The sequence below is a fragment of the Sinocyclocheilus rhinocerous genome, unplaced genomic scaffold, assembly GCF_001515625.1.
Source record: "Sinocyclocheilus rhinocerous isolate Xijiao unplaced genomic scaffold, SAMN03320098_v1.1 scaffold611, whole genome shotgun sequence".
Lineage (NCBI taxonomy): Eukaryota > Metazoa > Chordata > Actinopteri > Cypriniformes > Cyprinidae > Sinocyclocheilus > Sinocyclocheilus rhinocerous.
Window position 1 is genome coordinate 1,085,861 of NW_015623515.1, and position 24,683 is coordinate 1,110,543.

Here is a 24,683-nt window from a genome sequence, read left to right on the forward strand (position 1 = left end):
ATTACTAAACCGTTGAGAGTTACTAAAGCTTTAAGTACTAGCTTTAAGTATCAGATCATAAACCATTTAAAAAATGTGTTTTTATTTGCAAGGTATTCGGGGTAAAACAGTAGAATACGGCACGCTATTGACTAATAAAAAATGTGTTTTTATTAAAGTATTTGCATGGAATTTGGGGTAAAACAGTAGAAAAGGTGTCATAAAATTAGGGTACATTTTGATGTTCTCCTACTAATTTTAAAGAAATAAAGGCACATTTTAGATGAACTGATATCTAACATAAAATTAACAAATCATGAAAGCAGCTAATTTTAGTTTTTAATAATAAATGGTGGGTGGATATTGCTACAGTTTTACAATTATCAATGTAATTTTCTCATTTCATTTTTTTTTTCCCACTATTGCCTTGTTGACTATAAGGGGTTTGGGGTTGAAAGAAACTCCAAATTCTCACCATGGCTGCTCGTATTTGATTTTAAAAATACAGTAAAAATAGTAATACTGTGAAATATTATTACAATATATTACAATTAAAAATAACTATATTTAAAACATTTTTATATATATAATTTATTCATGTGATGGCAAAGCTGAAATTTCAGCAGACATTCTTTTTCAGTGTCACATGATCCTTCAGAAATCATTCTAATATGCTGATTTGCTGCTCAAACATTGCAGTTGTACTGCAACAGTTGCACTGCTTAATATTTTTGTGAAAACCATGACACTTCTTTAATGAGTAGAAATGCCAAAAGAATAAAATAAAATGTGTCCTTGCTGGATATAAGTAATAATTTCTTTTAAAAAAAAAAAATTACTAACCTCAAGCTTTTGAACTGAAGTGTACGGAACATACAAATTTCCCACTAACTACAAACCAACATTTAGTCCCAAACTAGCTAGCACAGAATTATTAAATACCATTATTTAGCAAGTAACACGGCTACAAAAATGCAAACCTTATGTAAAATGAAGATAATATACATTTGATCATTAAATTTAAGATACTTTCTTCTGATCTGAATGAACACCATTTTCTTTAGGAAGGTTAAGCACCTTCATTCACTGACCATTTGTTTAAAAAGAAAAGAAAACCAATTTGTGTTCTTTTTCAGCAAATTTAAGCTCTATTTGTGAAAGTGGAAATATAGATCAACCGCACAAACAGACTCATGAAACTTATCTCACACCTGTGACACGTTACTGTCCTGCTCATAAGACTCCATCATCAGCCGAGCTTCTTTTTCAGTTCTGTCCATCAGTTTGTCTCGACCTCTTCTGGACGTGTTATAAATTGCAGGGCGACCGAGTGAGTCCACCCCTCCCAGCGTGGACCGACTATCCCTGGAGCGAGGACGATCCTGTGAAAGTAAACGTTTTGGGTTTTTATGTATGTGCCAGAGAGGAAAACAAAATTCAATTGTGATATGTTCTGCCTATCATATCGAACAATTACAAAATGTGACTGCTATATATAGTGTTTTTTGAAATGATGCATGAAAAGAGTGACAAACCAGTGAAGAGAAACTTGTGCGTATCGTCCCTTCAACTCTTAAAGGATTATTGTCATCCTTTTAAAAGAAGACAGAGACAGTGGAATGAGAGGGAGGAAGATATAATATACTGCAATATACATACAGCAATTGTATAGATTCATGCTGTTGCCCGAAAAGGAAATTAGATACTTAAAGGGATAGTTCACCCAAAAATGAAAATTTGATGTTTATCTGCTTACCCACAGGGCATCCAAGATGTAGGTGTCTTTGTTTCTTCAGTAGAACACAAACGAAGATTTTTAACTCAAACCGTTGCAGTCTGTCAGTCTTATGATGGAAGTGAATGGGTATCACGGCTTTGGGAGTCAAAAAAACGTACACAAACAAAACCAAATTAAACCCTGCGGCTCATGACGATACATTGATGTGTAAAGACACGAAACGATCGGTCTGTACAAGAAACTGAACAGTATTTATATAGTTTTTTACCTCTGATTCACCGCAATGTCCGAACCGTCCTGAGCGCGTTCTCAGACACGTCTTCTTCTTCTTCTTGCTTTACGCCGGATCGCAGACTTATAAGTGCATTACCACCACCTATCTCTCAAATGGACTAGTCTGCGACCTGCCGTAAAGCAAGAAGAAGAAGAAGACGCGAACGCACTCAGGACAGTTCGGACATTGCAGTAAATCAGAGGTAAAAAACGATATAAATACTGTTCAGTTTCTTGCGTTCTTTTTTGGGTGAACTATCCATTTAAGCCATATGTTAAAAAAAAAAAAATTATGAATGTCAATTACCAAGATACAAGGTACAAGCAGTAAATAAAAAAAAGTAAATAAAATAATAAAACACTAAAATTGTCAAATAAAACATTTAATAAAAGGAAGATTATAACGTTTGAAATGATAAAACAGTATATATTCAGTATATACTCATACATATCATTCACTACCATACCATTTGGCGTCAGTAAGATTTTTTGTTTTTAAGTAATACTTTTATTCAGACCGTAAAGACATTTATAATGTTACAAGAAAATTCTATATCAAATAAATGCTGTTCTTTTGAATTTTATATTCATCAAAGAATCCTGAAAAAAGTATCACAGTTTCCACAAAAATATTAAGCAGCAAATCTATTTTCAACATTGATTAGAATGAGAAATGTTTCTTGAGCAGCAAATCAGCATATCGGAATGATTTCTAAAGGATCATGTGACACTGAAGACTGGAGTAATGATGCTGGAAATTCCGCTTTGCCATCAAGGAATAAATTACATTTTAAAATATATTAAAATAAAAAACACTTATATTAAACTTCCAAAATATTTCCCAATATTACTGTTTTTACTGCATTTTTGATCAAATAAATACAGCCTTGGTGTTAAGACAGATGTCTTTAAAACACATTTAAAAAATCCTACTGACCCCAAACCTTGCATTATCAATAAACATTTTTTATGTGTATTTTTACCGAGTATCTGTTGTCTGTGCTTCCTGAGTTGACTCTCCTAATTGAGGCTTGTCTTGATAGAGTGCTGATTTCCTCCCTTACAAAGAGGGCGACACAGACACAGACTGAAGTACAGGTGTGCAGTACACAAATTCTCAAAATCAGACCAGTCATGTAAATTATTCTATGTTCAGAAAGAAAGACAAATTTTCTTACTTTTTTGCAACCAGCTCTATAGCCAGTTGTTGATTTTTGCGCTTATAGTAGCGGTTTACTGAAATTATCACTATGATAAGAGCGAGAACAATCACTGCAGCAACACCAGCAATAATAATCATCATCAAGTAGTTCACTGATGCGTTTCTCGGAGACGACTCTGAAAGAAACATGCAACAAAGCATTCAATTACAATTGTATTCAATTACAAGAGTCCTGTCGTCATTTGTGTGAATGAGTCAGACTTCTTTATGGTGCTTTTGTTCTTTTAGAGAATGACTTTATGGAAAAGGTTGTACATTCTGTCTAACATCTCCTTTTACATTCCACAGATAGAAAAAAATATCATGCAGGTTTGGAACGACATGAGGGTGAGTAAATGGTGACAGAATCTTCATTTTTGGATGAATTATTCTTTCAATTTGATGGATTATGAGATATGCAGTTGCATATTATTTTCACTAGATGACAGCACTGTATACTGCACTTTAACATGAGTGAAGGGTTTCCAGTGGGATACACACCTGATATATTTATTCGAATCTCAGCTTTTCCAGATCCCACCTCATTGGTGGTGGTGCAGACATAAACGCCTTGATCTGTCAAGCTCAGGGGCCTGGAAAAGCGCAGCGTGCCTCCTTCCACAGTCACACCCTCTGGTAGAGCTTCATCTTTCCTGTGTGAAAAACAAAATATGATTTAATCCCTCAATCAAAAACAGAACATTGTAAACAACAGAATCTGTAGTCTAGGATTCTTCACATAACCAATGATTTATGCTTAATTATTTACAGACTATTGACTTGTCCTTGATACCAGAACATGGTCCTTCAGAAATCATTCTAATATGTGACCCTGGAGCACAAAACCAGTCTTAAATCACTGGGGTATATTGCCATACATCAATGAAAAAGCTTATTTATTCAGCTTTCAGATGATGTATAAATCTCAATTTCGAAAAATCGACCCTTATGACTGGTTTTGTGGTCCACATATGATCCTTCTATCATTCCAATATGCTGGTTCGCTGCTCAAAAAAACATTTCTTATTATTATCAATGTTGAAAACAGTTGTGCTGCTTAATATTTTTGTGGAAGCCATGACGCATTTTTTCAGGGTACTTTGAATTGAAATGTCAAAAGAACAGCATTTATTCGAAACAGAAATATTTCAGAACATTACAAATGTCTTTACTGTCACTTTTAGTCAATAAAATGTGTCCTTGCTGAATAAAAATATTCATTTTTCAACTGACCCCAAACTTTCTAAGTGTACTGTGAAAACAACTGAATCTATACTGAAGGAATCTATGCATAAAAATTTATTTTTGACTAATTATTTCACGAATACCAACTTAAAATATCCCTGGTCTGTATTACTTTCAGTTCATCAGTGATTTTATCACAAAACATTTTTTTGTCCATAATACAGTCAGAATAGTATCGTTTAAAAAAAAAAAAAAAACATTTCGTACAGTGCTTTAAAGAAGTAGTTCTCAATTGGTTTTGCATCAAGATCCAGTTTTTTTAACATCAAGTGACAGCACAACAAAAACTCAGAATTTAATGTAGTCTAGGTAGGTGCTTTGTTTTGTTTAACTTGCATCGTGCTATAAAGATAACGATAAAGATATAGTTCTAAAAATCGTTCTCAATATTAAAGAATAGTAGAGTCCACACCACAATTATAACGATAAAGACAAAGAGAAACGATATCATTGGAATATCACTTTCAAAACGATTTTTCTCCAGCTGATGAACGATAAAAAATTGACAGCCAATCAGAATCCATCCTGCTGTAACACGCTCGAGAATTTAAAGAGGCAGACGCATGTGCGCTTAGAATAAACAGACGATATCGTTCGCTGGTGTGGACGCTAATATCGTTATCTTTATAGTTATCGTTCTTGGTGTGAACGGGGCTGCCAAGTGCATTTCTCCCCCTTTTTAAAAGCTGATAAGCCTATTTATTTAGCTAAAACCACAAATAGGCCCACTCAGTGTTTCCGTAGACAATAAGAACTTTGTCCACAGCTTATACCAGGAACTATAAGTTACATGTTTTTCATACAGCACGGCGCAATTTGCATGAGGACAGTGGTAAGACTCATCCGATGACACACATAAGCGCGCAGGCGAATTCTCCTGACACCATCATCATAAACCTACTCATCTCCCCTCACCAGCCATTTCTCATCCCCCACTCTCTCCCTCCGTGTGAAAAGGCACTCTGTCTGTTTGCTGCGCAAGTTGCAACATGACACCAGGCCACAGTTACTTCATTTACTTTGCATTCACACCGAGCAGCCAGAGAACAGGTTTCCCCACTCGAGGCAGAGAGGAGGAGAAAACCAGAGAATGTTTGTCTCGGGAATTGCGTGATCATCTAAATGTCCATGTCTACACACCCACTTAGTCACTCGTACTGAAAAATGCCGAAAAATAGGTGTGTGACTGTGACTAATTATTGTTCACAAATGCAAAAACAACTGTCGTGTATTTCAATGACCTCTCAGTGTCAGTATTACTTCTATCTGATAGAGTAGATAAAAAATTCACTCATGAATTTAGGCCACAACCTTCTCGTCCACACCTAGAGATTACTCTGGCATGCTGATAGAGAAGCCAACCGAAACAGAATGAAACTGACAAGACAGGCTTACAGGAAGATGAACAAACAAACAAATCGAGAGATGCAGGTAGACAGAGTTTTACCTCATCCAGTTGAATCTCTGAGGTTCTGGATTTCCTTGACCACTGCACTGCAGCGTGGCTTCTTGCATTTCAGCATACCAGTTGTCCTCATAGCCAGATATCAATGCATTCGGAGGGTCTGTATGTACACAAGAACACACAAATGAAAAGATTTTACAATTAGGCACGTCTAATTCACTTTTCAGCCTCTTGTTTGAACTTGTGATGAACTTCCCGTTTGACCAATAAGTTCACCTGATCCTTTTGTTGACACAGTACAAACTCTAATATTGGCATTATGAGACATGCATATGTTTGAATTAATAAAATGTTGTGCAACTGAATTAAACCCATATGACTTTCTTTCCCCTGTGCAACACAAAAGCAGACACATTGAAATGATGTACTGGTTGTTTTTTTTCAGTGCAGTCATATAGAATGAGGACTGGGGCTTTCAAGCTTTAAAAATGATGCAAAACCACCATAAAATACTATAAAATGGTGCATATATAAATTGAACTGTTGCAGATCATTGAGACCAGATCTGTCTGATTTGTGAATGAATCATTCAGATTAATTCTGTGAACCGAATGAATGGATTCATTGAAAAGTTCAGACTCAAAAGCACATTCTCAGACATTGTTAACTCTTTCTTTATTATAGATGAAAGATTTAAGGCTATTCTTTACACAAAACTATATGGTTTCAGACTTTCAACTATTTGGTTTATGGTGTTTTTGCATCCCGTTTGATATTCGAAAGCTCCAGTTCTTATTCATTGTAACCGAATTGGGGAAAAACAACAAGAAGAACAACCAGGATATTCTTGAGATTTTTTCCATTTGAGTTCCACAGAAGTAGCCACGTCAAATGGGTTTCTAAACACACGAAGGTGACTAAATAATGCCTGAATTTTCATTCGGAGAGAACTATTGCTTTAAATTTTCCTACAATCAACCAAAGCAAAGACATTATGACCGCAGCAGTAGTGATGAATCAGAGAGAAACAATGTAGTCATAGTATCGATTAAGACAATAAACAGATGTCCACATGTCATAACACATCTGAGGGAAGTTACATACAGTCTGTAGGAGAAACAACAGTTTAATCATATTCAAATTTCGCAAGCAGAGTAAACAGGAAAGGTGTTTTACATTTACATTATAAAATTCACAATTGTTTTCATGATTTCTAGATTTGAAATTCACAATCATTCTGAGACAAATCCAGGCAGTGACGTATAAAACTTGTGGCGCAATAGTACATCAATCATACTGCAGTAAGGACAACATTAAAAATTCTTCTGAAGAGAAAGCACATTGACAGCTTGTGTTTATAACCTGGCAAGTGGTTTGACATCAAGAGATATCAAAATAATTCTTAAGAAGTGGCAAAATGAATTATAGATTAACTATAGCACTAATGATTCTTTGCCCAATAAAAAGTACTCGCGGAAACTTGCAAAAAAAAAATTTGATAAACAATTTAAGAAATGTCTGTAACACTACATTCTAAAAAATGCTTGGTTATTTTTTCTACCCAACCACAAGGTTGAGCCTGTTGGGTAGTTTTTTCCCCAGTGTAGGGTAGTTTTTGTGTTACCCAGACATTGAGTTAGTGGCTGGGACAATCTCACTGACAGCTGAAAATATACACCCCTCCCCCTCCTTCCAATGAAACAACCAGAGTTGTTTGTATCGTCTTTAGGAAAAAGCGGTTCTCAGTGCCGCCTAATTGGTGCACTTCTTCAGTCAAATAAAGGTGTGTATATGTTTTATTTCATCTATGAAGTCTTTACTGCGCCGTAAATTATTTTACGAGATTATAACAAACTGATTTTATTCATTATAATACTGAATTTAATTAATTTTGATGTTAAGATATGTTCTCCAATCTCAGTACTGTTTGTTTATGGGCAGGTTATGGAATCAGTCACAACATCTTTCAGCTACAAGTGAAACACGAGGCAGCAGTCTGAGGTTACTTTTAAATGTTGCATTTTTGTCAATTTGTCTTATAATTTTGTCCATGGGTGTTCTTGCTTATTAATAAATGTTCACCTTTTGATTATTACTGTTGTCTCTAGTAATTCTGGGTGTGATTTCTAATTTCCAACCCAGTAATTTGTAACAATAGATGAGTTAAATAAAACAACCCAGCATTTGGGTCAAACATTTAACCCAACCCGATATAATAACCCAGCACGTGTTCTGTCCAATAATTGGGTGGCCAAATAACCCAGAAATGGTTGTTTTTAACCCAGCATTTTTTTTAAAATAATGTACGAAATAAGAAAATATATTTTGAATAAGTGATAAATGATAATTAAGCACATAATTAAGGATATAATTCCTCCTCCCCCCCAGTTTTTAGTAGTGAAAAGATAATTATAAAACACTATAATTGATTACTTTTTATTATATATTATTAAAGACATTGCATTTTTAAAGTACTTTTATAAGTATAAATGAAAGTATTCATTGTACTGAATTCAATTAATGCTAATTTGAACAGGATGATTTTTATTAGTGTTACATTTTTTCTTTATAGTAATAAGAATTCAAGGGGAAAGGAATGTCACATATTATGACCCAGACACTTCTGATATATATTTATAATAAGTGTTAAGAGATCAGGACTCACAGTGTACTACAAGGTTATTGGAGAACCTCACTGGGCCTTTTTGCGATGGATGCCAGGCCAGACAGTCCAGCTTCTGCCCGTTCATGTTACGGAGAGGGTGGAGAGAAAACTGGATGGAGGCCACCTCACCATCTGAGCTACGGTTCTGACTCTGACCCGCGAGCTCCGTGTCCCAGGAGAGGCCTGCCATCGGCTTAGCCACCGAACGGCATATAGCGGCCGGACGGAATGACTGGCCCTCAACCAGGACGAACGGCTGCAGGGACGTAATGGGTTTAGCTGTGAAATGAAATGACAAATACATAATAAACATGATAAATAGGATTTAAACTTTACAATGAAGTACTGACAGTATTTTAAAACAAACTTTTAGATATTTTACCAGTGTCTAATTTATGAAATGTTCTAAAGTGAGACTTCCCAGTTTGCTTTCCTGTTTCTAACAGTCTGCTTGAAAACAACCGTAAACAATACTTCTGAAGGAGAAAGCAGCAGCTATTATATGATCTTGTAATCGCAGCAACAATGAACACTGTCAGGTAAATACGTCCATTATCACTCCCATTGACGCAGACAATGCTTGTGTGTTATTCTGGGAACAATAACTGTATGCATCATAGCAGTGGTAGCTTTGTGGTTAACGGGTTTTCTCTGTACATGAATGGGACGCTGAATGAAACGACAATGGTAATGTTAAAAAAATCAAAGGCTTACGTTATCCTTGTCCTGTATCACTGAGGGTTTTATCGCTAACTGCTGCAGAGTCATATACATAAGACTCAAAAAAACTCTGCTGATTTTAACTCCAATCACTACAAAGCCCCTAAGGGGACATGGTGATGGAAAAAAATATGATATTGAAGGAAAAATTACATTTTGCATTTTATTGCTTTTGCATTGTCTCGTAAAATATTTTTCATTCACTCGCAAAATTCGCAAAAAATGGGAGAGAGAAAGTAATTTTTAAGAAACTTTTTTTTTTGCATCGCAGCATTTCCACAAGAAACTTCTCATTCGCTTGCAAAAGCACTGAAATAATACTTTCATGACAAAAGTTTTGTGAGCGAACGCAAAGTTTCTTTAGATTTAAGAGACTGGTGGTTTCACAGCAGTCTGTGGGCAGGTTTTAGCCAGACAACCTTTTCCTGTTTAAGTTGGCAGTTCTTGACCAAAATCAGATACAATCCCGACCAGAGTGTATGCTGAAAATCAAAAGTGGTTTATGCTGATCTTCCAATGTGCTAAAATATAAAATATGAACAGTCACAGAGTTTTGTATGACAAAAGTTTGCCGTCTTCTGTTTGCCCATGTAGCCACGATTAATGTACTCACTCCACACTGTGACCAAAATCTCTCTCTCAAAGTTTCCAGCGGGGAAGGTGGCGATTTTGCAGATGTATTTGCCCTCATCTGCAGAACGTGTGCCCATGAGAATCAGAGCAGCGTCTGCTATTGGGTCGTTGGTTGCGAATCGAGCACGCCCTGTGTATGCAGGGCTTTCTGCGAGAGAGAGAAACAGAATGAAATGTGACATGTGACAGTAAGATCTGGTTTCTGACCATTTTTGTGAAGCATACAAAAAAGGAATGATGCAAACAACAAAACTTATCATCTCAAAAGAAATGAAAATGAAGAGGAAATATTAAAGATTCTGCAGTAATGGCTCCTTTATGAAAAGTTATTTTTACAAAAGAGAACTGAAAAATAAACATCTGCTTAATGATTCAGTGTAAAATGAATGCAAAATGAGTACAGAACCGAAAGCACAAGTACAATACAATTATAGTTACAGAACCAGATTCAAGGAACAGCCAAAAATCAGATTAAACCCCGCAGAACTGGTGTCATTTTTTAAATGACTCAGAGCTGCCTATAGAGGATATTGTTATAGCTAGAGAAGTCCACAGTGAAAACATTGGTATAGGATTTAGTTCGAAACTATTCGCACTCAGCAATTGTGATTCAACTTCAAAATAATTACAAAGAAATTTAAAAAATAAATTTTCTTTGGTGATAATATTAGTAAAATGAAAGGATATAATAATTACATTCTAAAAAATGTGTAACAGTTTAAGTTTTGATATCTGTGAAGTAACAGACAAAGAAAAAAGTTAGTTTTACCTGTCTGGCCTTCACTGAAATGAGCAGTGATAATCTGTTCTTCACCTCCATTTGAGTTTTCTCGAATCCACATCACCTGCACCACCTTAATCTCACGGTTCGATACATTGAATCGACAGGGTAAACGCGTTTCCTCCTCAGCCAAAGACTGCAGAGTCCAGGGGGACTCAGAGGGCTCTAGAAAATGTTCTTGTTCTCCACTTACACAGGCTGCTGAAAGACACAAAAAGAGAGATAATGGTTTTAATCAAATAAAGTCATAAGCCACTCGAGATGCTTTTTTAAGCAGCAATATGATAACAAATAAATTATATTGGATGAACTCTGTTGGAAGTTGTTTATAAAATCAGAAATCACATGTATTAATGTTGCAACTATAAAAAGAATTGGTGGATGAGTAGTTATACTATGTAATATTTTATATTATGTATCATACTATATATGTAATTATTTCTTAAGTATTAGCTCAGTTTCCTTTATTACGTGTTATTAAAGGAATAGTTCACCCAAAAATAAACATTTGCTGACAATTTAGTCAACCATGGGCAATCCAAGATGTAGATGAGTTTGTTTCGTCATCGGAACAGGTTTGGAGAAATTCAGCTGTACATCACTTGCTCACCAATGGATTCTCTGCAGTGAATGGGTGCCGCCAGAATGAGAGTACAAACAGCTGATATATAATCCACAAGTAATCCACACGACTACAGTCCATCAATTAATGTCTTGTGAAGTTGAAAAGCTGCGTGTTTCATCAAAATTCATCATTACAATGTTTGAACATCAAACCGTTGCTTTCGGCTAAAATATGATTCCTCTATCCATAATATTACTTTCCTCAATGAAGTCATCTCATCTGAATCAGAAGTGAAATATGCACAGATCAAGATCTGTTTACAAGCAAAAAGATTCTGAAACAGTTCTAAACTAATGTTGGTGTTCTAAAACAAAAATGTTGGTGGATTTTGATGAGGGGATTGACATTTTCCCTGAAGGAAGTGTTATTATGGACTTAATTTTGACCAGAAGTGACTGTTTAATGATGGATTTGTTTTTCAGAAACATGCTGCTTTTCACTTCACAAGACATCGTCGTGTGGAATATATATTAGCTGTTTGGACTCTCATTCTGACGGCACCCATTCACTGCAGAGAATCCATTGGTGAGCAAGTGATGTAAAGCTAAATTTCTCTGTTCCAATGAAGAAACAAACTCATCAACATCTTGGGCGGCCTGAGGGTCAGCACTCAGCAACTTTAACTTTTAACATCTAAAACAACATCACCGAATTAGTCGTGCAATTGTAAACCTATGTAGCACTATTAAAACTACTTGTTACACTATTGCATATTATTATTTTTTTTTACAATGCATTTTGCATTTAGTGTTGGGAAAAATTCAGCACAGCAAGTTCCTTGTAGCGCTCATAGCTATGGCATCACAAACTGATGTGGCCACAAGTTAAAGGGCCAGACCAAAAAATAATAATAATAATTCTAGGCCATACCATGAATATATATCATACAGGCCAAGGTGGTTCAAGCAGTGCTTTAAAAAAAATAGAAATAGCACCTTTAAGAGAAATATACCTGCAGTAAAAGAAAAGTTGGACCACATTGGCTGAGGTCATCTGTTACATTCAGTACGGTGGTAACATGAACCTTTCATTTTTCATCACTATTGAACTGGCACAGAGAACAGAGAGGCAAAGCAGACATGGGAATAGATATGGATAACGAAATAAAAGAAAGGAAGAGGAGTGAGAGACAAACAGGTGTCTGGAAGAGCGTTTGTGGACGAGAGTTAGATATGCTGCTCAACTCGTTATGTGTCTCAGGGCTAATTACTTATTATTACAGAGCATTAAGCAAACATTCAAATACAAAGTGCATGCATGCAAAGTTGAGTGAATATAAGCTGAACTATTACATTTACTTTTAAATACAAAAAATGAATATATATTTTATTAAAATAATAATAATAATATAAAATAAAAATATAAATTATATAAGTAAAATGCAATATGTAATTTGCCATTTCAAGCACAATTATAATATATTATAAAAAATACACCAACCCAAAAGTACAGACAACTATTGCAAACTTTAAGTTGATTGGGCTCACATATGAATAAGAAATGTTTTGTGTTTATTGTTATTTGCAGTAACAAGTAAGCTGCAGAAATCAGTCATAAATTAACTGTACACTTAATGGGACTCTCTGCCTGGAGAAACCGAGTGTTAAACCCATTTCAAGTGCATTGAACTTTATGCCAGTAACCCAGATTCTTGACTATTAGGCCGCGGCAGTCAATTGTCCAGTTTGCAAAGACTACGAATTACATCAATGAACCGTAATGACAAGCCTCTTGGACATAATCTTGTTGACAAGATTTCTGGCATAGATCCTCTGTCACTGTGCCACACAACATGATTTATCCCAGTGTGACAAGTTCCTGAGTCAACATCCTTAAGGACTGCCATTTGTTGCCTAACCCTACCCCTATAATCAGGGGGCAAAAATGGACTTAATTGGTTTGACTAATATTTTTACTAATATTGACACTTTTCTAATTAATATGTAATCGGTGCTTTAATTTTATACACCTTTGAAACAAATTTTACTCAGAAATGTAATTTTTAATCAGAAATAACAACAGTATTTGCTGGTAATCAGTGTTGGGCAAGTTACTTCCAAAATGTAATACATTATATATTACTAGTTACTGTCTTTTGAAAAACAACAACAATACAGTTTGTTTGTATTGTTGTATATAGGCTATAATGACAATTTAGTCATTCTGGTGTCAAAAAGTAGAAATAAAACAATTAAAAACAGATTGTCCCCAGAAAATAATAACCAAAATGATCAGAAAAAACAATATCAGTCTCAAATCTTATCTATGAACAAGAAATACATTATGTTCATTTTTTGCAGTTCAATATATATCCAGGGTTGGAAATTGGTCATAATCTGTTAACAGTAATAAGACTGCTTGTCTGGAGAAACTGAACTTTAAGCGCCATACAATGATTAAAACCTACAATAATGGTCATTAAAAACAATATCAGTCTCAAATCTCAAAATAACTTGACTGGATTGTTGTTCAAGGCCATAACCTTAAACCTGACCCTAAACTCTAATATCGGAGTAGGAGTGATGTTCTAGGACCAGCAGAGGATGTTGATAGGCTACAGCAAAATGTCATAATGTATATAAATTACGTTACATCATGTACTCAGACCCACTGACCCTGCATTAACACACAACTTTATGAATAGCTCATACGCCAGCAAAAACACTCAAAAATGTATGTAACGTTGACCAAACCCTCAAATCCATCACACCCGTATTCTCACAACTTCATCAACCCATAAAACACTCCTTAAGACGCATTAGACAGTGTGTGTGTGTGTGTGTGTGTGCGTGAGCAGGGAGCGTCTGTCTGTCACACTGAATCACATTCGCAGTTTGTCATCAGAACCAGTTCTTCCTGTAATATCAGACAACCGTAAACGTGTTGTGAAGCTCTTTTCCTAAACCTTTAACCCCAAATCCTGCAACACGTTTTCAAATGTTTCCAATTGCACTCGCAATGTACTTATGATATATAAAATGGCTCACCTGAGTTCCAGATGATCAACGCAGCAAGAATATATGAAACTGTCTTCATCGTCCACCAGTTCAGACTTTCAGCTGAGCCCAAGTTTTCAGTTTGGCGATCTCAATGCGATGGTCATTATTAATATATGAAAACTGTGTCCATCTCAAGAGTTAGTTGTCTTCCCAATCAATCCAATCGATCGCAGATGTCAGTCGGGAGATGTTGGAGATCAGGAGACTCCCATATATGAAGAGCAGGTGGTGGAGATCCAGCGCAGAAAAACGAAATCACTCTTCGTTCAGAATCAATATATCGATTAATTCATTTGAAGTACAAAAATGAAACAGAATGTTTATGGACTATATACATAAAAAGTGAACGTTTCTCCATGCGTAAATCCTCACGGGAGCGCACAAAAGTTTGACTCCAGTTTATGTTGTTTTCGTCTTATTTTAAGAGCTACGACATGTTGAGAAAAACCGAAGTATTTCCATTATTCTTCCGACGCTCGGGTTGAAATTGCTCTGAGAGAAGAACATTTCTTATAGACACCTGTTGGAGAAGGCAGCTCTCCATTGCGCAGTCGCGCACATGTTGTTACGCGCTCTGCTTTACTCAACTTTCCAGTTTTTAATCCGGGTGTTTCTTCCCAATCTGATGATTCAATCTAGACACTGGTTTAATATTCTGTAATTGCTTAATCGTTTGAGATCTGTAATGGTCGAGTTCACTTTAACAGTTTTTTTTTCTGCCATAATGTTTTTGTGGAAAACACAAAGGTTAGAGTAACTTGTGATTACCATTACCTCTGGATAAAATCAAAGAGACACTGAACGCTAAGAATTTTGTAAATTAATCTTGTTTGAATTTCTTTTCTCAAATTTAGAACGAATAAGTATGCCTATTAGGTTCAAACAAGATCTTTCAGAACATAGTTCACCACTTGACTCTGATTAACCTTAACAAGATCTTACATATCTTTTAAAATGTAAAGAAGTCCTACAGCCAACTTTGTGATTTGCTTAAACTGTCCAGTAACCAGACATCATTCCAATAAAAGTGGTGTTCTTTTAAAGATTTCCCAATATCCAATAAGATTCTGCTGGATAAACTAGCCACAAAACAGCGTATCTGATTAATTTTCGCAAGTGTGTTGACATAATTAGCATGTGTATGAAAGCTACATGAATCTACCAGACTTACTGTATCTGGTTGCATTCTTGGCCTAAAGGAAAAGGAGCACCAAAAACCGTAAACCTGTTCTCCCTCCTGAAAACAGTTAAAGCCTCGGGCACTTTTACCGAGTTCAACGGAATAGTGTTCCAAACAAGGGGTTTCAGCTGAAAAAGACAGTTATTCATGATGAGGAAAGCTTCTCTGTGATTAGCATTTCTGTTTATAAACCTATGATGCTTTTAATGTCCCCAAAATGTTATTAATGTTTGGTCTTTAATACTAATAAAATCAGTCTGTGATGCTGTGCTAATATCGTGAAACTCTCATAACAATTAAGAACTTTGAAACACTAAAATATTTAAAGGGAAGAAAAAAATCCTTTGAAAAATGAATCAATAATTATGAAAATATTTACAGAGATAAAATTGAACGGAATCAAGAATAGTAAGAGACATTTCTATTAAACCTATGGCTTTAAATTTTTTCTTTTCATTTAATCAAACTAATATTTGACTTTTTTATGAAATCGCGTGTAGGTGTATAGTGACATCTAGGGGACTATTTGAATATTTTTCAAATACAATGTTAAACTTCAAAAACAGAAACGTTTACACACTTTTACAATAATCAGTATTTGAACATTGAACTCTATGTTAAAGTCTTCTATATTTAGGTCTATTAGCTGATATAATATATAATTTTTCTTTTTTTTGATGCAGATTATTAGATTACTAACAATAGGTAAAATACAATATGTATGTAGACCATCACTACATTCATATGCATTAAGATCTAAAGTAAGATCTAAATGTCTGAGACTGAAAAGGAAAGTTCCTCATCAAATTTGCTTAAAAAAAACCTCAGCATCTCAAACGCTCAAGTGATATTCCATTAACCTGAAAATAAAACACGACTGCAACAAACTACAAAACTACTTAAGATCAAGATTTGTCTTGTTTTCTCTCTTACTGGAATCTGAGTTTTATGTACCTCCATTTTGCTCTCTGATTGGTCTTTTGTGTCTTTTTCTTTTCTGAGATTGGATGGCTAACATCTGAGTCTTGCCGTGTCCGAGCTTGTTCTCTTGGCCCACAAGAACAAATCCCACTGTGGCAGAACAGCAAAAACAGCTAATACGCAGAGTCTGTTTCTTAGTTAGTCCAAAGAAAAAGAAAAACATTACTTAGACATTTAAAAAAAAAAAATACAGTTCAGTACAGGACTGAGATTTAACAAAGAATGTACCAAATATACACTTTAGTCATCAGTATAAATTTACAGGATAAAAATATGAGCAGATCAAATATTATACGTTTACAATGAACAAAAAGCTCATTGTTATAAAATAAGAAGTTTTGTAATTGTTTGTTTTTTCATAAAATCTATACATTATTGTTTGTTGTTTATTTTTATAGGGAAAAGGCTATAAAAAAAAAGGGGGGGCAATTTCTCATTTATTATTATTATTTTTTTTGTCATGAAATTTGTTTTAACAAAAACACCTTCAAGTCCAAACCTTTGCATGAAGCATCTCAAATCTGAAACTGAGATATTTAAATAAATAAAAAAAAAACATCAGAAAAAAAAAAAGTAAAATGTCCAAAACCATTAAACATCTTAAATGTTACATATCTCTAAGCTGTGTTTCGCTCGTTGGAATCTGACTGCTTTAGCACAGGTTTGTGTTCTTCCTGTTTGCTTTCTGATTGGTCCCTTGAGTCCGTTCTCTTTTCTGCGATTGGCTGTTCTTTGTCTGAGTCTTCATCAGAGTCTTCCTCATCATTGCCCTCTCCGAGCTTGTTCTCCTGGCCTACTGGCACAGCTCCCTTCCTCTGTGGCAGAACGGTAAAGAAAGCTTCCTGCCAGTCTCGTTTCTCCAGGAATGCTAGGATGATTTCAAAAACTGTGGCAAGGGGGGAAATGATTGGTTCATTTCCACTAGGAAACTTAAAAGTAGTATATGATAGAGGAAGTGTCATTTGAATGGATATCTAGAGAGAGGGAATCTCACCGTGATTGACGGCCAGCACCTTGCGGCTATTCATCTGGACGAAACTGCCCAGCGGAAGCTGAGCATGAGCAATGCCAAGCTCTTGGGCTCGACCAAATGTGATTCCCTGTAATAAAGCATTTAAATTCCCCAAAACCAAAAGCTTAGGTGAAGCTTTTAATGACCTCAACAACAAAAAACTTATGGCAAGTGTCACTGTATATTAATCTCAAAATAAAATCTTTATCTCCTTGCAAGCAGGGCATGCAAGTTTGGTAGTTTCGTTAGATACAACATCATGATTCGAACGTAAATATTATGCTGACCTTTTACCGACCTACACTTTCAGGAAAAAAAGGTACAAAGCTGTCACTGAGGCAGTAGCATAAGGTACAAAAGGTACACCTTTGTACCTTATTTACCCCTAAAAAAATACATATTAAAGGGGTCATATGATGCGATTTCAATTTTTCCTTTCTCTTTGGAGTGTTACAAGCTCTTGGTGCATAAAGAAGATCTGTAAAGTTGCAAAGACTAAAGTCTCAAATCCAAAGAGATATTCTTTATAAAAGTTAAGAGTCAACCACGCCTACCTAAAACGGCTCGTTCTAACACACCCCACATACCTACGTCACTATCTGGGAAGAGTTGCATAACGCCGCCCAAATAGTGACGTAGGTATGTGGGGGCGTGTTAGAACGAAAATAATGTTCTTTTTAGCAACATCATATGACCCCTTTAATACCTTTTGAAAGGGTTTTTCCCAGTAACAGTTTAGGGTAGTTCTATTAAGTCACTCACCTTATGGTGGTTGTGGTCCACCAGACCTCCAATCACATAGGCTTTGGCCTCATCGAGTTCTTGTAGCACATTGGGTGAATCAGAGGTGAGGTAGACTAGGTCCTCCTTCTTCATGATTTCATGAAACGCATCAGGCTTGAAATGGACATCCTACACCACATTGAAATTTAGATGAGATGCTTTAAAGGCATCGCTTTCCATTATCCAACATCCATAGCTCAAATATACTAATTCTTTTGCTGCAAACTTTGATTCATGATTTGTGCAGAAGAACTAAAGAGTTTTCTTGTGTGGATGATGGATGGGACTCAACAATGTACAAAACATTGTCAACACAAAAGCATACGAGGAGCATTGAATTATACGTTTATTATAAATCCATGTAAATCCTTGAAAACGCCAGTTGCAGATATGCATTTTGTACACACAAGCCAAAAATATACAGTACGATTCATTTATTAAAAAAAAAAAGGTTGATTTTATCAATTTTTCACAACAGCAAATCACATTTACTGTCAAGTGACATTAAAAACGTGAACAAAATGATAAATATTTGTAAGATTTCTTATTGGTAGTGTCATTCATTTCCCATCTTACCTTCCAGTTGACCCAGCCTTTGTTTATTTCGTCCATGACTTGCTTTAACTGACCACCTTGACTTGTAAGGTAAAACTGAGAATGTGAAACGGCAGTGTTAACTGAACGCTCACCTACTTTTGATCTTAAAGATCACATTTTTATTATATCTATTTGAAGGAAACACTTGCCTGTACAGGATGCAATGTGCGTCTGTTCTCAGCATAGCACCTTTGAATCTGCTTGTGAAGTTTCTTTACATCCTACATATTATGAAAACAATGTTAGCTTGATTAAATTTAGAGATTGATGAACTTTAAAGATGTAATTTTGTGCTTTTGTGAGTCATACATTTGATTCTGTAAACAATGCGATGCTTCATACAAATTTATTAAACTGATGACTTTTACTGAAGTTGATGTTATTATAATGGCAATTAAAAAGCACTGGGCTTTGTCTTACCTTGAGCACCATGAGGTTATCAAAGCTGCAGTCTATGACCAGTCTGAGAGAGCTGGGCTCTGCTGACCTGCGCAAACGCTTCTTTCCTGTCCACTCCACTCCGTCTTCAGCCTGCGCTTGTCTCTCCAGTTTCCTCTGCTGTTTTCTCTCTTTCCGCTTCTGTCTTTACATAAACAAGTGAGAATTAAAGCACATACTAAATAAAAGACTATCAGCAGGAACTGCTTGACCATGTAATAACAGAGAAAAGTTTTACCATGCATTTCATCATTTTGAATGCTTACTTGCAGTGTAATTTTTGGTGTCTAAAACTTTATACATTTTTAATCAAATATTATTGAAACAAAGCTAGAACAAAACCAAAAAATATTACATGAAAAACTTAGTTTTTTTTCTTCCAACAATGTTGCTTTGATAAATAACTGACATAAAATGACAAACTGAAATAAAAATGAATCAAAACTACATAAAAAAATATTACAAAAAATCAGAAAAATGACAAAGGCACATAACCAAAACTAAAATTAAAACGTAAAATATACAAATAAAAGCTCATTCAAAATATTAATAAATACTATAATAGTATATAAATAATATTCAAATTACACAGCTTACTTGCGAAGTTCTCTCTGTTCTTCCCATTGTTGACTCTTAAGAAGTCTCTTCCTCTGTCTTTTAGACAGTGTCTCATTTTCATCCTTTGCAGATTCATTTTCATTGTTTGCACATTCATGGCTGCTCTCCTGCACAGCAGGTGCATCGGCCATATTGGTGGCCATTTAGTGTGAAGATCCTGGATCAGCAGCAACGAAACAAATGTTGAGAATCTTTTTTTGTTTTTAATTCATAATATTTGGATATCTCTATTCGATTGCATAAAAATGACTGACAAGAATGTTGTTGAAATTCATAATTTATTTGGGCTTGAAAAATGACAAATTTGTTTTGTTGCCATTTGAGGGGAAGATGCTTAAATGATTTTTCAGGAGCCTTATAATAGCAGGTAGGCAGATTTCAATAAAGGATAATAAGATGTTACTGAAGAACTTCTTAAGTGAATGGTTCAATTACCTATTGACCAGAGTGTGGTCAGTGAAGTGAACCGATTCAAAAGATTCGAGTCACTGATGTGAATCGACATTCCAACGACTACTCAAACAAACAAGTTAAACGCTAACGTTACACACACAGCCCGTTGGTTCAATTTTCGACACAATCTGTAGTCACCGTATGCGCGTTTTATCTGTGACTATGATACCTAAAAAAGCTTTTTACCAAAGGCGGCAATGTCACTTTTCCCTGCAGTATCATGAGTTCTTGACAGTCATTTTATTGTATCAAGGTACTACTTTCATGTTACTTAACATGCAACCCATGTTAACGTATCATAGTTACATATCAATAAGTTCACAAACATCAGCTGTTTTGAGAGTATGTCTATTAAAATAAAGCAAAGCATCAGGGGACCGAGCATGCCGACATACGTTGTAAAATGTCTGATATAACAGTGATACCTGTGAATAGCAGAATTACTAATATGAAATAGTAAACTACCTCTAAACTGCTGTCTTTGCAATGCAGTGGTGCTTTCGTCTCATGTGCGGCATGTTGCGTCATTTAAAAGCGACTCGTTCAGCTTGGGAACGTCCACAGTTCGCCATGTTGATGAGGGCAAGTAAGGACGTTTAGGCTGGCATAATGATGTGAATAATCATATATCGTATATTCTATATAAATATACACATACTTCAAGTTCACACTGACCAGTGATTTTATTGTATATAATAATATTATCTAACAAGACACATATAGACTAGCCTATGTTTATTTTATTTCCAAAGAGAAATAAAACATCCAGATTGAAATATATATTTAACCGAGAGGTATTGCATAGAGTTAAGATATATATATAGATATTGTGAGGGGAATGCTTTTTAATGCTAAAAATATCCCCTTTAAGATTCTAAAGAAACAAACAAACAAGTTAAACGTTACACACACAGCCCGTTGGTTCAATTTTCGACACAATCTGTAGTCACCGTATGCGCGTTTTATTTGTGACTATGATACCTAAAAAAGCTTTTTACCAAAGGCGGCAATGTCACTTTTCCCTGCAGTATCATGAGTTCTTGACAGTCATTTTATTGTATCAAGGTACTACTTTCATGTTACTTAACATGCAACCCATGTTAACGTATCATAGTTACATATCAATAAGTTCACAAACATCAGCTGTTTTGAGAGTATGTCTATTAAAATAAAGCAAAGCATCAGGGGACCGAGCATGCCGACATACGTTGTAAAATGTCTGATATAACAGTGATACCTGTGAATAGCAGAATTACTAATATGAAATAGTAAACTACCTCTAAACTGCTGTCTTTGCAATGCAGTGGTGCTTTCGTCTCATGTGCGGCATGTTGCGTCATTTAAAAGCGACTCGTTCAGCTTGGGAACGTCCACAGTTCGCCATGTTGATGAGGGCAAGTAAGGACGTTTAGGCTGGCATAATGATGTGAATAATCATATATCGTATATTCTATATAAATATACACATACTTCAAGTTCACACTGACCAGTGATTTTATTGTATATAATAATATTATCTAACAAGACACATATAGACTAGCCTATGTTTATTTTATTTCCAAAGAGAAATAAAACATCCAGATTGAAATATATATTTAACCGAGAGGTATTGCATAGAGTTAAGATATATATATAGATATTGTGAGGGGAATGCTTTTTAATGCTAAAAATATCCCCTTTAAGATTCTAAAGAAAATGATTTTTTAACAAAAAGGGGGTTGGTGTTAACCATAATTCATAACAATATGAATTGGTTACAGTAACAATATGCAGACTAATGCAAATATTGTTTTCTGTGCTGCTGTTGTTTATCTTAAACACAAATATGATATGGAATGCGTGACTGTTCACAGCATGGCTTGCAAAATACCCTCCCAGCATAAAATGTCACACCAGATTATGTTTCATGCACAGGTGGCCTAACTGAAATATTCTGCCATCCTTATAGCATACACATTGCCACATGGTAACAGTGCTTTTAATGGCAGAAAAAAGACACAAAAATTTTCATGCAATTTGTCTGCACATATGTCGTTCAAAAACTTCAGAATTTGCATTTTTAAAACATGATAATTTAATTTATATTTAATTTTGACAATTTAAACGTCATTTTTTAATTTAATTATTAAATAAAGTGTCATTTAATTTAATAAGGAGTCAACACGAATAACATGTCTTTGCCATTAGTTTGTTTTACCTGCTACTGCTGTGGTCTACAAGAACATCTAAAAATGCGTTAATAGAAAATAATATTAAAATTTAGTGAATTAAAATTCATAACACTGCTGTTAGAGCATGTCTCCTGAGTAGAGTTACCACTAATATTTAAGTTTACATTCCCATTGCGTCCTAGGAATGTGTAACAGACCTTTAACTACACTATCACCTTTCACATTAGCACTTTGCAACACATATTAGCATATGGATTTGTTGCTTCCCATATATTAATTCTCCTGATCATAGGCACTTTATATAGACTTTCAAATATATTGCTGTCAGGGAGCTTAAATAGAGCTCTTAATATGCTTCTGAGCTCCACTATGGATGGTAAAAATACTTTGTACAGCTGACAGATAGACAGTGTTGGCAAACAGTTTTAGGAGTGGTTTGCCAGAGCCATTCTTTTAATGCCATTATGCTTAGTAACTACAACTGATATGGGCTAGTAAACGACGCCCACCTGCAGCACTCAGTGGAAAATTAGCAAATTATATTTTAAAAATTGTGTGTCGATAGGTGCTTATATTGCTTATTGGACAATTAGCATTCTCAAAAATAAAAAATACACAAATACACAAATATAAAAAATAAAAGGAAGAAACAACAACAACAAAATCATGATATCAAGAACATTTTTTTATTTTTCCTGTAATGTCAAATCAGATAACATTTCTCCCTTTTTGCATTCTTTTGTTTTGAATCTCTCAGTCTTTATTCTTTCTAAAATGCTGTAATGCGTATTCTCATCCAATATGTCGCCATCCATCTTCACACATACTTCTAACCATCGAAACATAACTTTGTCATCATTGAAACATTATTTATCAGGTGTAGCTTTTAAAACAGTGATTGCTTATGATTAAGCAATAGCCATTACAGGAACATTCAACTTTCAAATGTTGTCTTATGACATTAAGTGACTCCTGATTACATCACTAGGAGCTCTTTTAACATCTTTTGCACAGACCAAACAAAACCAACATAGAGCACATACCAAACAAATACATTTTCACATATTTATGCTGTTGTGATTCAGATTTTTTTTTTTTTAAATACCTTTGAGTAAACTTAGCCTTTTCAGTGAATTTAAATGGTACTCTTATTAATCTGAAGACAACACCACACCAAACTTTCTTAATGACAGCTTAACGGACTGGCCAGCAGCTCCAACAGCTGAAATAATGAATGAATTCACAAGTATACTATAACATGAGTTATTAAAAACAAGCTATGTGCATCAAAAAAGATAAAACAGAGGATCCAAATATATTGCCTCTGTTATTAAAAGGTTCTGAACAATGTTCAAAACAGATTTGGATCAATTTTAGCATTACATCACTTCTCACCAGTGAATGGGTGCCGTCAGAATTAAAGTTCAAAAAACATAAAAACATCACAATAATCCACAAGTTCTGACGGCACCCGTTCACAACAGAAGATCTACTGTTGTGCATGTGCTGCAATGCTACATTTCTCCAAATCTGTTGCAAAGAAGGAAAAAAAAACTCATCTACATCTTGGATGGCCTGAGTAAATTTTTAGCAAATTTTAATTTTTGGGTGAACTGTTACTGTAATGAAAATTTAATATATCTTAGAGATATCACAAGGATAATAGATTTCAGATTACACTTTGACTGAAAGAAAAATCACACCTTGAAAATAAACAAATAAAATAAACAAGTAGTTCAAATAGTTTACAATACCCTTCAGCATGTACAGATTACTCTTTTGAAACTGAAGTATAGTTGATTTTTTTCTTTAAAAAAATACCCTGGTGATTTGATATGACACCAAACAGGTTGTCTAAAGCAACATTTTGTACACTGTGTTTTGTATAACAGTTTCTGTATTCAAAATACAATAAAGTTCTGCTAATAGCTTTCATTTCTGCACCTGAAATCAATTCACCTGACCTTGATTCTGTATCACTGAAGCCAAAAGAGATGAAACTGTAATACCAAATCAAAATGAAATGGTAAACACATTCTCTCACACACTCACACTCTACCGGTACTGTGAGATAATAGAGGAACACAGTCCCCTAAAACATCCCATTCACCACATCATCCACACATTTTTGTGCGTTTTAATGAGGTGGTTTATTCAATACCAGCAGAAAAAACAGCAGTAAAAAA

At 35.0% G+C, this 24,683-nt stretch overlaps 2 protein-coding genes across 5 annotated transcripts in view; both read right to left on the reverse strand.

The window, feature by feature from the left end:
* The window catches only part of LOC107710657 (nectin-4-like), a 16,839-nt gene extending 2,046 nt beyond the window's left edge, over positions 1-14,793 (reverse strand). Inside the window, exons 1-10 of one of the 3 annotated variants that reach the window (XM_016515590.1) lie at positions 14,253-14,793; positions 10,629-10,838; positions 9,840-10,007; positions 8,507-8,785; positions 5,884-6,001; positions 3,693-3,844; positions 3,169-3,328; positions 2,974-3,049; positions 1,515-1,571; positions 1,191-1,361 (exon numbers count right to left, since the gene is read on the reverse strand). In XM_016515590.1, the coding sequence (XP_016371076.1) occupies positions 1,191-1,361; positions 1,515-1,571; positions 2,974-3,049; positions 3,169-3,328; positions 3,693-3,844; positions 5,884-6,001; positions 8,507-8,785; positions 9,840-10,007; positions 10,629-10,838; positions 14,253-14,301 (1,440 nt within the window). In that variant the 5' untranslated portion in view covers positions 14,302-14,793. Of the gene's footprint in view, positions 1-1,190; positions 1,362-1,514; positions 1,572-2,973; positions 3,050-3,168; positions 3,329-3,692; positions 3,845-5,883; positions 6,002-8,506; positions 8,786-9,839; positions 10,008-10,628; positions 10,842-12,217; positions 12,466-14,252 lie in introns of those variants that run through there. The other 2 variants (XM_016515523.1, XM_016515654.1) reach the window with 2 other exon arrangements.
* Positions 14,794-17,009: 2,216 nt separating this feature from the next.
* LOC107710945 (tRNA methyltransferase 10 homolog A-like) lies at positions 17,010-21,630 on the reverse strand. Of its 2 annotated transcripts, none has more exons than XM_016515946.1 (8): positions 21,604-21,630; positions 19,853-20,030; positions 19,238-19,400; positions 18,967-19,038; positions 18,797-18,871; positions 18,200-18,349; positions 17,420-17,525; positions 17,010-17,311 (listed from the first exon to the last, which is right to left on the reverse strand). In XM_016515946.1, the coding sequence occupies exons 2-8, from the start codon at positions 20,014-20,016 to the stop codon at positions 17,043-17,045; spliced, it is 999 nt and encodes a 332-aa protein (XP_016371432.1). In that variant the 5' UTR covers positions 20,017-20,030; positions 21,604-21,630; the 3' UTR covers positions 17,010-17,042. The 2 variants fall into 2 exon arrangements, with proteins under 2 accessions (XP_016371432.1, XP_016371359.1); XM_016515873.1 differs by lacking the exon at positions 21,604-21,630 and adding an exon at positions 20,792-20,868.
* Positions 21,631-24,683: the final 3,053 nt, after the last annotated feature.

What these genes read in the sequence shown, in the direction of transcription:
- LOC107710945 (XM_016515946.1), bottom strand. Translation starts at nt 20,016, where the DNA reads ATGGCCACCAATATGGCCGATGCACCTGCTGTGCAGGAGAGCAGCCAT. An exon ending in GCACATTGCATCCTGTACAG is followed by an intron (nt 18,872 to 18,966) that starts GCAAGTGTTTCC and finishes TCACATTCTCAG; the next exon opens with TTTTACCTTACAAGTCAAGG. An exon ending in GGTGCTGGCCGTCAATCACG is followed by an intron (nt 17,312 to 17,419) that starts GTGAGATTCCCT and finishes CCCTTGCCACAG; the next exon opens with TTTTTGAAATCATCCTAGCA.